Genomic DNA, 11,276 nt, shown 5'->3' on the forward strand with positions numbered 1-11,276 from the left:
AAAAATGGAATTTAAATTAAATTTTATATAACATTATCTTAAAGTTTATTAAATTTCCCTCAAAATGATCTATTATTTTTTTAAATTCTTCTGGCATTTACCCAAAATAAACTCGATATCTCATAATAGGGGCCTATCCTTTATATGTATTTAGGTATGTTTATACATATTTATATGTATTTACGTAAAAAATTTTTTATCAGGATTAAATTTTCAATAAAATGTGAATTATCTTTATGTATTTATTTTTCAGCATCAACAATTGAATTGTATTATATCTTATAAGCTGCAAAAACGACAAAAGTCGTTATACGAACAATCACACTCGATAAAAAATTTTTCAAGTATAAATAATTGCTCATAAAATTGCAAAAAATTGCTCATACATAATTATGCATAATTTTATATATAATTATATGCAAGTAATTTTTTTACATTTTTCTTCAAATTTGATTTTTTCTAAAACAAATAATGCGAAAATTATTGAATTACTTATAGAAAATAAGAAAATGCAGTACTAAAAAGTTGATAAAAAATTCTGAAAAAATTCTTAGACTTCCATGAGAAAAAAAATTAATGATTTTTGTGTCTTGCAGTTTTTCTGTAAAGTTGATAGTATTTGAGTAAAAAATAAACGTCGATAAGTCGGACCGCTACTATGATTCAGCGAATTGATGCACTGCAGTGTACAGTTTTTAAATATCTGAATATTATCGTAAATATCTGTGCATATTAATTAAAGATAATAAAATAAATCATAAAATTAGTATTGCATTATGTGCTTAAAAAATTAATAATTTTACATTAATTTCTGTAAGACCAATCATTGGTACTTCTAAAGAAGTCACGTGAGCTCCCTTTCATTGCCGCCTCCTGCGTTGGCTGCATAACCTGAAAACGTACTCGAACGTGCCTGCTTTTACGAGGAAAAGAATAGGTAATTTAAAATTTTATATGTTGGCCGTGTTTCGTATCACTCAAATTTATTCTGCACACATCTCTTGATGCTATTCTCATTTATTTAGAAAAGTGTTGCGCTTTGCACTTTACTGAAGTTGGGGGAGGCATACATAAAACATACGGTCTTTGCAACTCTAAAATTATTAGATCGCCATACGCCACGTTGCGCCCGATATTTTTTAAATATATGATATACTTTAAACCTTTTTCTTGCATATTACACGTTTACATCAATTTATGTGTATTTATATACATTTGTTATGTGTAATTTTTAACTCGAGGGTGCAACATTCTGAAGTGTAATTAATGATCGCCCATATATCGTTTGTTATATTTTGCCTGATTGTTCCAGAACATTTGCAACCATGAGCCGTTTCTTCGCAACTGGCTCAGATTCTGAATCTGATAGCGCCTCTGAGGAGGAGCAGATCCCAAGGGCGCCTGCGACAGCTTTTACAGTAAGCATCAAGACAAGCATTTTCAATATATTTTTCAATATATTTTTAGATGGTTTCCAGTTGACAACAGACCAACACAAGTATTTTGATGTTGTAAAATTCTTTAATTTATTGTTTTTTTCTCTTAATTTCTCATTGAATCTAGATCAGGCCTATCTAATTTGAGTTCTAGAGCCAAAATATATAACCATCGACGCAAAAAAATTCAAGATAAGTAAGTTTATCGGGGACTGGAAAGTGTTGATACATATCTAAGTGACTTATCAACACTTCATAAGTATTATATATTCCTAAAATTTTACATTGAATTTTTTTACGTCAATGGTTTTGCATTTTGGCTCCGGAGCTTAAATTGAACAAGCCTGATCTAGGTATATAAACCAATCATGTAAAAGAATTTTACAACAATTGTAAGCTGTTTTCTCTGCTAAACAGTCTTTGTTATTCATTTAAAATGCCAAGAAAAATAAAACAACTCGGTTGAATAACTCAATATTTCTTTATAGTTTAGTGATGATGAGGAAGAGACAAAGCGCATTGTGCGCTCTACAAAGGAGAAGCGATATGAGGAAATCGCAAATCTTATAAAACTTATTAGGAATTACAAGAAGATTAAAGACATGAGCAGCATGTTGACTAGTAAGTTTCAACTTCTACGACGTTTTATGCATTTGAAAATTACATTAGCAAGGACTAAACATAAGTATCATTTGTTACAATATATGTTTATAAATACATTGGTATAATGGTTGGTGATTAAATACTTTTATTATAACAAGTATTTGCTTCCATAATTCTAGGTTTCGAGGACTTGATGCGAGCCTATCAGAAAGCTTTACCCGTAATCACCAAGGAAGAGCTTGGACAAACGCCAAGATTTTACGTTAGGTGTTTGGTAGAAATGGAGGATTTTATTAATGAGGTATGGGAAGACCGCGACGGGCGCAAGAATATGTCCAAGAACAATTCCAAGTCACTTTCAACATTGCGTCAGAAGTTGAGAAAGTATAATAAGGACTTTGAAGAAGACATTGGCAAATTTAGAGAAAATCCTGATCAGGACGACGACGAAGAAGAAGAGAAAGGTTTAATTACTACAAGAAATATCTTAAATACTTAGTTCAGTTTAAATCATTTCGAAATAAAAAAAATTAATGATTCTATTTCAGCCGAAGAGGTTCTAGAATCTGAAGAAGAAGATGACAGTGCTGTAGCTTTCAAAAAGGCAGGATCAGAAGCAAGTGAACCGGATGTGTCCAAGTTCAAGGTTTTTTATTCAAGATTCTAAAATTTACGATATATGATATACGATATGCGTTCTTGTTTATGATTTATTAAATTAAAAATTCTGTGTGGTGCAGTTTTAATAATTTATTTAAATCGCAAACAGCAGAAACAGGAGAAATTGCATCGTGTGCTGAAGCTTTACAAAAGCATCAGAAATTGATTAAAATAGTTCAAATCTATTTCCTTGTGTTACAGAAGACTGCAACCGATGGTGAAGATGGCAGTGAAAGTGAATCTGACTGGGGTAGTGATTCGGACAGTGAGAGCACAAGCAGCGATGACGAAGGTCAATATCAAAACATTCGTGAGCGTTTCATCAAGAAGTACGTTTTTTTAATCTATGAAATATAATTTGATATAAATGCTTTCTACTTAAACGGGCAAAATTTATTAATATATATATAAATAACGCCGTGATCTTTTTTATATAGAGCTACAACTCAAGAAGAAGACGAAGATAAGGCGAAGAGAAAGGAACAACGTAAAGAGCGCAAAGAAAAAGAGCGAAAGAAGAAACGCGACGAAGATGATGGCGAAGGAGAGTGGGAAACCGTCAAGGGCGGCGTGGCTATTCCCTCTGAAAAGCCAAAGATGTTCGCCAAGGATGCGGAGATTAATATCGGCGCGGTGTTGAAGAAGCTTTCCGAAATAATTGCAGCTCGCGGTAAAAAACGCACGGACAGACGCGAGCAAATAGAACTCTTGCACGAACTGCAACTGATAGCAGATGCACATAATCTTGGCCCAGCTGTAGCCGTAAAGATCAAGTTTTCCATCGTGTCTTCCATATTTGATTACAATCCAAAGGTTTCTGATGCTATGAAACCGGAATATTGGTCCAAGTATGTAATTTTGCGTGGAATAAATATATGTATGTGTACATATATATATAAATTTATAAACCTTAAGAGAAAAGATTTAAAGTAAGCAAGTATTAAATAAATATTTTTTACAGAATACTTGAACGCATTACTGAAATGTTGGATATGCTACTGAGCAATTTAGATATGGTAATAGCAGAAACAATAGCTGAAGAAATGGAGGAGTTTGAAACCACGCCGTACAAAATACATGGTTGCGTATTAACACTGGTAGAACGTCTTGATGAGGAATTTACAAAGTTGTTGAAGGAATGCGACCCACACAGCAATGAATACGTGGAAAGGTAATATCTTTTGAAAGAAATGCAATATATTTATGACTATTAATATTGTTTATATTGTAAAATATCTACACTTGTCACAGATTGAAAGATGAGAAGCAAGTTGCTGCCATAATTGACAAGGTGCAGGAATATTTAGAGAGGCAAGGAACTGTGTCCGAGCTTTGTCGCGTGTATCTTCGTAAAATTGAGCATTTGTATTACAAATTTGATTCAAATGTTTTGAAACAAAAGGAGGTAATTTTCTTAGTATTTACATACGTATGAAATTTTTCTATTTTATTAAGGCTCCTGAGTATTTACAAGGGACATTAGGCAACTAAAAAATTCAAAAGAATCTGAAGCAAATCTTTGTGTGCAAGTAGAGTAGTTCATCAGTAGAATAAAATTATTTTTTGTTTGTGCAGAATAACAGTTTTAGGGGGTAAAACCTCTTTAAAAAAAAATCAGTTTTTTTTTCTTTTAAAGCAAATATCGAAACTATAAGAGATAGAAAAAAAATTCCAATGAAAATTGAATGGTTTCAAAAGTACTTTAGAACTATAATAAAAAAAATTTTAATAGAAGTGGGGGATAGAAGTATGGAAGGGATAACATGGTGCAATTAGATAGTCTCTCTCTCTCTCTCTCTCTCTCTCTCTCTCTAAATCTCTGCCCTCTCTGTCTATGGACTGTTCATGAGATTTAAAAGCTACAAGTGAAAAACGCGAAACATGAGACGGTATTCATAATCCGTTTTTATTTTAAAACTTAAATATAATATCTTAAGATAATACAGTTCTCGGATTGACTTACGGCATCTTAAGATTGTACTTAAGACAATCTTAAATGTAAGAACCGACTATGAATACCGATCTGTACCGAAACAGCTTTAAATTGTCAAAATTATATCGAATTAGGGTGAACTTGGATCAGATATAATTACATCCGTGCAAGTTATGGAGAAGTTGTGCAAATACGTTTATGCCCATGATAACACTGATCGACTAAGAACTCGTGCGATTCTTTCGCACATTTATCATCATGCCCTCCATGATAACTGGTTCCAAGCTCGTGACTTGATCCTGATGTCGCATCTTCAAGAAACCATTCAGCATTCTGATCCAGCCACACAGGTTTGAATATGTATTAGGTGTTGGAATTAATTCGTAGCGTTTTACAAGTGATGGGAAGTACTTTCATTAATGTATTTTTTAATGCTCATGTGAAATAAATAACATTCTTTCATTAAAAAACGCTACGAATTAATTCCAACACCTAATATATGTGTTTATCTTATTAATAAACTCATTTCTATCATTATAAATTAATTTTAATCTTGGTTTAATTTATTTTTTTCTAATTCTTGAAGTTTTTATCTTTTAGAAGATAAAAAATTAAACCAAGACTAATACATTGATCGAAACAGACATAAAATGTGTAAAAATAATTTTATTGCTATTTTTTTTTTAGATTTTATACAATCGTACAATAGCCCATTTAGGATTATGTGCATTCCGTCATGCAAATATCAAAGATGCCCACAACTGCTTGGTCGATTTGATGGTGACAGGCAAAGTGAAAGAACTTCTGGCGCAGGGTCTGCTGCCGCAACGACAGCATGAACGTAGCAAGGAGCAGGAGAAAATCGAAAAGCAAAGGCAAATGCCTTTCCATATGCACATTAATCTGGAACTTCTGGAATGCGTATACCTTGTTTCAGCAATGCTCATCGAAATTCCTTATATGGCTGGTGTGTCTTCTGTTTAATATTTTTTATATTATATATATATTTTTACATATGTTGCATGGAACACACACACACACACACACACACACACACACACACACACACACACACATATAAACATTATCAAGTACTGAAAACTATTCGATTAAAAATAATTAAGAAAGATTCTTTTTCTGATTTTGTCACAAAGATACGATAAAATAAGAAATTTTATATGTGTGCGTGCGTGTATGACGTAGAGTTTATTATATGCGACAAATTATTCAATTAGCGCATGAGTTTGACGCGAGACGAAGAATGATCTCGAAGACTTTCTATCAACAACTACGATCCAGTGAACGTCAGTCGTTAGTCGGACCTCCGGAATCCATGAGAGAGCACGTCGTTGCTGCTGCCAAAGCAATGCGTAACGGAAATTGGTCCGCTTGCAACAATTATATTATAAATGAAAAAATGAATGCAAAGGTATTAGAAATTTACATTAACAATTTTTTTTCAAATTAAGAATACGAGGTAATAATTACTTTTGTCAAAATAGGTATGGGATCTTTTTCATCAAGCGGACAAAGTACGAGCTATGTTAACACGATTAATCAAGGAAGAGGCATTGAGGACTTATCTATTTACATACTCACATGTGTACGATTCGATCTCGATGCCAAAGCTCGCTGACATGTTCCAGTTGAAGCGGCCCATAGTCCATTCAATTATCAGTAAAATGATCATTAACGAAGAGCTCATGGTACTATGCAGAGATATCTGTGTTGCATATAATGATTTATATAATTCTATATAATTTATATATTCCTTTTTTTATAAATCTAGGCGTCATTGGATGACCCAACTGGAACTGTAGTTATGCATCGAAGCGAACCAAGCCGCCTTCAATCATTGGCTTTGCAATTGACTGATAAAGTCAACAACTTTGTAGATTCGAATGAACGTATCTTCGAAATGAAACAAGGTACATACAACAGACGAATGAAATATTTTTGACGATTTTTATCATGGTTTTTATTTATACCACCACGATTTTTATTTTGGTGTATCGTCGAGATCATTGACTTGACTGCTATCAAAATTGTTCAATAATATTAAATAGATCAATTTTTTTTATAAAAATTAATATTAAAATTATATTCCTTTTTAATATAAATGTTCTATTTGAATAAATTATTGCTTTTATTTTTCAACCATACAAAAAATAAATATAGTAGGCTAATGAGATTCAGCAACGATAAACGGCGCAATTATTTAGTAAACAATCAATCATATTGGATGGATGTCTTCTTTATTTTGAACGTTTCGACTCTCTTTGGAGTCCTCAGCAAGAATGATACAAATATAATTAGCTCACATGTCCATAATGCTAAAGTCACTCGCAAATTAACAAAGATGCAGAGATTGCAGAGATTAATTATCATGGAACATGAAGCATTGCACTGAAACTTTGTTGAATATATATAAATAAATTTGTATACATTACAAATATAATAAAAAGTACAAAATTATTAAAATATTAATCGTATATGACAATATAAAGAAAAAGAGGGGTAGGGAAAAAGAGAGAAAATTAAGATATTCAATCACATATATTTAATTTTTTTGATATTTTATTTTTGTTGACAGAAATATTGATTAAAGAAATAATTTAGAATAGATTACTGTAATAAAAAATAGATATTAGATAATAGATTAAAATGCTTATTATATAATTTTTGGAAGTTTATTCAAACAATTTTTTAACAAAATTATATACTTCATATATATTTTACATATTTATTTCATAATTCAGTATAAAAATTTATTTTTAGCATAATCTTCTAATTCGTAATAAATATAAACTCTTGCAGGTAACTTCTTTTCGAGAGGGAATCAAGGCAATTTCCGCGATCGTCAGAATTACAATCGCCAACAGGATTGGGGCCGGCAGAGACGCGATCGCGATCGCGATCGTGATCGTAATAGGGAAGAGAATCGGAATTATTAAGTATATGATAACATCAATATCAAAATGGTATAAAATAAAACTTGAGATATCAAATATCATTGTAACGTTTTACCAATACATAAATAATGTCGATGATCTATACAAACAATTGTATTCCGTTGATATATTGCAGAATTATTTAAGCAATTTGTTTCCCACAATCGTCACAAAAAAGTATATATAACTTATATAAAACAAATGTGTAATTTTGATTAATTTATGACACGGAAAAAACATTTTTACATTCCTGACAGATGCCACGAGTCTTCAAATCTTTTTTATCCTCTGGATCAGTTTGTTACCCGTTAGAATAGTGTCGGATGTAAGAACGAGACGTATCCCTGTAGACTTCTCTATGAGCCGGCAAGCCGCTATTTCTGCGCAAGTAATGCCTCCTATTATGCAGATAACGACCATTTTTGGCGATAATGCGCCCCGGTGACCATTTACAATGCAAGTCGGTAGATTTGTCAGATCTTCGAAGCTGCGAGGATCCTTCTCCTGATTTAATACAATATTTAATATTTGTGCCTGTAATGTGTTAAACGGTATTGTATTAATATCGCACAGTACATCGCTTAATTAATAATATGGAAAAAGAACGCGAATGAAATACGAACTATTGCTGGTATATAAGCATTATTGAATACGTAGCTAGGACAAGTACGACTGTTTTGATCGGATCGTTTTAAAGAGCCAGGTAACATTTTCAATTTTTGCGCATTGCTACTCCACTCGCTGCTCCAGTTCGGCAGTTTATGTAAAATATATTCGTTCCTGTACTTTAGCAAGCCAGTTGTGCGCAGTTTATAGAACAGTGGGATGTGCTGATAACCATGAATATGAAGATGCATCTTTTGGATATCTAAAATCTCGTTTTGCGTGACACCATCAGTAGTGATAGACAACAGGCAAAGGAGGCGCAAACATCGTAACTCATGCTCATCTGCAAAAAAAGTATTTTATATTTTAATCATAATGAAATCATTTTAATTCTAATTAATTTCTAATATCGATTGCAATAAATATAGTTCTAATTTAATTAATTCTAACGTTAGAAAAGGTACCTATATTCCTCTCAATGTAGCTCAAGCATTCTTTTCGGTCCTTACAGTCGAGCATCAGTTTTTCAATCGTTTGCAAGATTTGAAACTCTGAGCCTACCGTGTCCGCGATGGCCTGACATGCAGATATATGAAATGCTAATTGCTGGGTCATGTCTCTGGTTCTTTGCAATCTCGTCGACACATATCTCTCCATTTCGACCAACTTCATTGTTTGTATCGCTTCCTGTTCAGCTATATTAGTAAGTTGTTAAAATATCGACAAAGCGGGATCTGTGATACATAATGCATATATAAAAATTAATACATTTGAGTGACTTGGCCTTTCTGTGTAAAATCGGGAAAGCATCACTGCAGGGTGTATCTCTCACTTCTCCATAGATTTGATCTTTATTCGGATCTAATCTGGTTTGCGATTTTTCCAACGTCGCTATGCCGACATTTATTTCCACAACTTCGTTCAATAAGCCTGCGTATGTTACGGGCGTCAGGAGAATTGTAGCCAGATCAAAATTCCTATCCATCACAATGAAGGCGCCAACTTCGTTTTCTAGACTAGATGAACCCAGACTCTGCTCCATAGATTCCATCAGCTTGCTCATTTGTTGGCTGTGCTTGCCGAGAAAAAGTGAGAGCCTCGGCGAACCGAGTATCAATTGCAATGACCACAGGTTGCGTGCTAACGCTCGCAGAGAACTTGTGTCTTTATGATAGTAGAGCTCGACAAACATTGGATTTTCCAAGGATAAAACGTTTCCGTCTAATCTTATGAATTCTATGGAAAACGTCTGCAATGTAAGTAACTCGGACAAGCCTGAATAAATGATTTGGTGTTAGAAATAAACAGAACCGATAATGATATCGTTATAATTTGCTGACCTTCTTCTTCGATTAGATTGTGTAAGACAGGTGGGACAAACGGCATGACCAACAAATGATGGCATACTTGAACGTGTGGTTTGCCAGTTAAGGATATTTCAGATTGTATTTGATCTAAAACCCTCTTGCATGCGATCAAGCTATTAGATACTAAGAATATACGTTGACTGTTTGATGTCTTCAGTCCTTCCTCCAACTTATAAATCTTGTCCACTCCGTATCGCCTAAGTAAAATGATACACAATTATTATAAATTGTGATAACAAAAGTGATATGTAAATATTAGAATATAAGAATATTTACTTCAATACAGTCACTCCTACGAAACTGTCCAATATTTTCATCAGTTTCTGTTCTATTATCAGATCCTTTGATCCTGGGATAGTATCTAGTATCTTCACAAGTTTCTGCTGATTGATTTGCTGAAGTATGGACAGTTTATCATCTAAAGTGATATCCATTTTGTTTTACTCGTAATAAATCGTGATATATATATATATATATATATATATATATATAATAATAGAAGTAATTTCTAAAGCTGATTATCTTCACAGATGATTTTCGTATCTAAACATAAGATTCAGAATTATTTCTTTTGTGTGTGTGTGTGTGTGTGTGTGTGTGTGTGTGTGTGTGTGTGTGTGTGTGTGTGCGCGCGCGTGCGTGCGAGTGTGTTTTGTATATGTGTATGTATATGTAAAATTTTATTTTAAATAATTAAGGTAAATTATATATAAATGCAAACTAGCTGCTTTCATTCTTTTCTCTCCATAAGAAAATAACGGACTTTTATAAAAATAATTACATTACAAATGTAAGATATAACTTAAGTAGCTATTCTTTTACTTCACTATCGTTACAGATACTTCATCTAAAAGCAAATTAATTAATTATCTTCACAGATACTTTTCCTTAAAAACAAAATATTTAGAATGAGTTCAAATATATATTGGGCTGATATTATATTTGTCTGACAAAGATTTTAAGTTTATCGATTAGCTGTAGGATAAAGAGATTTCTTCTCTTTCTTGTAACCAATCAAGACTTGAAATGCTTTGTCAACAAATGTAATATTAACCTAATTCTGCTAACTATATCACTGCATCATATGTATAAGAAAGCTGCTTTCATTCTTTTTTCTCTGCAAGAAAGTGATTAAAAGTGATGACTTTTATACAAATACGTAATCTGTAATTCTATAAATGTAAAATGTAATTTAATTGTATTTATGTCAAAGTCCATATTGCACTAAAGAATATCAGGTATTTTTATATTTGACAAAAAGAAAGCAACAGTGAGCAACACTCTAATAAAAATTTCATTTCATCTGCAATTTATCAGTTTCTAAATTCTTCTTTATTTAAGATAAATTAAGAAATAATAATACTTTTTACTAATATTGTACACAAACAAATGTTGTTTACAACCCATATGATCGCAGAAAATAACAAAGTCCTGACAAAGAGAGTCGAAAAGAAAATTGCTAAAACAAATAAAATTACCGCAATTATACGTTCACGTTATTATATTTATCATTAAGGAGGCCCGCAAATTGCGGGCGCAAACTGTTAGAGCGATAAGCTATCAAATGGTAGTGTTCCTATAATAGGAACGCTATTAAATTGCGCGTCAAATAACATACGCGAGCACAAAAACTGTTGCGGCAGCGACGTGTCGCCGCGGTCGTCACTCGCCACCGCTACTGCGAGGAGCGGCGAGGAGCGAGGACTCGAGAAGTGAGGAG

The 11,276-nt window shown here is 32.8% G+C and overlaps 2 protein-coding genes across 6 annotated transcripts; one reads left to right on the plus strand and one right to left on the minus strand.

Moving 5' to 3' along the window:
• The first annotated feature begins 803 nt into the window (after positions 1-803).
• Positions 804-7,785, plus strand: eIF3c (eukaryotic translation initiation factor 3 subunit C). 2 transcript variants are annotated; one of them, XM_011068636.2, is made up of 15 exons: positions 804-937; positions 1,313-1,418; positions 1,925-2,057; positions 2,219-2,503; positions 2,588-2,685; positions 2,901-3,028; positions 3,137-3,547; positions 3,661-3,870; positions 3,951-4,104; positions 4,767-4,982; positions 5,320-5,599; positions 5,868-6,061; positions 6,135-6,338; positions 6,422-6,560; positions 7,450-7,785. In XM_011068636.2, exons 2-15 carry the CDS (start codon positions 1,326-1,328, stop codon positions 7,584-7,586), a joined length of 2,682 nt encoding a protein of 893 aa, XP_011066938.1. In that variant the 5' UTR covers positions 804-937; positions 1,313-1,325; the 3' UTR covers positions 7,587-7,785. The 2 variants fall into 2 exon arrangements, with proteins under 2 accessions (XP_011066938.1, XP_087264443.1); XM_087408317.1 differs by having other exon boundaries at positions 844-933.
• On the minus strand, positions 7,170-11,271 carry Vps33B (vacuolar protein sorting 33B). Of its 4 annotated transcripts, none has more exons than XM_011068635.2 (7): positions 11,035-11,271; positions 9,833-10,099; positions 9,530-9,753; positions 8,958-9,425; positions 8,654-8,884; positions 8,207-8,532; positions 7,170-8,117 (listed from the first exon to the last, which is right to left on the minus strand). In XM_011068635.2, exons 2-7 carry the CDS (start codon positions 9,988-9,990, stop codon positions 7,854-7,856), a joined length of 1,671 nt encoding a protein of 556 aa, XP_011066937.1. In that variant the 5' UTR covers positions 9,991-10,099; positions 11,035-11,271; the 3' UTR covers positions 7,170-7,853. The 4 variants fall into 4 exon arrangements, with proteins under 4 accessions (XP_011066937.1, XP_087264449.1, XP_087264450.1 ...); XM_087408323.1 differs by having other exon boundaries at positions 8,958-9,464; positions 11,035-11,270; XM_087408324.1 differs by having other exon boundaries at positions 8,958-9,464; positions 9,833-9,974; positions 11,035-11,259.
• Positions 11,272-11,276: the final 5 nt, after the last annotated feature.

Source organism: Acromyrmex echinatior, chromosome 7 (genome assembly GCF_024713525.1).
Source record: "Acromyrmex echinatior isolate Ae372 chromosome 7, ASM2471352v2, whole genome shotgun sequence".
NCBI classification, from domain to species: Eukaryota; Metazoa; Arthropoda; class Insecta; order Hymenoptera; family Formicidae; genus Acromyrmex; species Acromyrmex echinatior.

Bases quoted from the DNA above. Each gene is read 5' to 3' on its own strand.
- eIF3c (XM_011068636.2), top strand. From the start codon at position 1,326: ATGAGCCGTTTCTTCGCAACTGGCTCAGATTCTGAATCTGATAGCGCC. The intron at 3,548-3,660 runs GTATGTAATTTT...TATTTTTTACAG, and splicing joins AAACCGGAATATTGGTCCAA to AATACTTGAACGCATTACTG. The intron at 4,105-4,766 runs GTAATTTTCTTA...ATATCGAATTAG, and splicing joins ATGTTTTGAAACAAAAGGAG to GGTGAACTTGGATCAGATAT.
- Vps33B (XM_087408323.1), bottom strand. From the start codon at position 9,990: ATGGATATCACTTTAGATGATAAACTGTCCATACTTCAGCAAATCAAT. The intron at 8,885-8,957 runs GTATTAATTTTT...TTACTAATATAG, and splicing joins AAAGGCCAAGTCACTCAAAT to CTGAACAGGAAGCGATACAA. The intron at 8,533-8,653 runs GTACCTTTTCTA...CTTTTTTTGCAG, and splicing joins CTACATTGAGAGGAATATAG to ATGAGCATGAGTTACGATGT.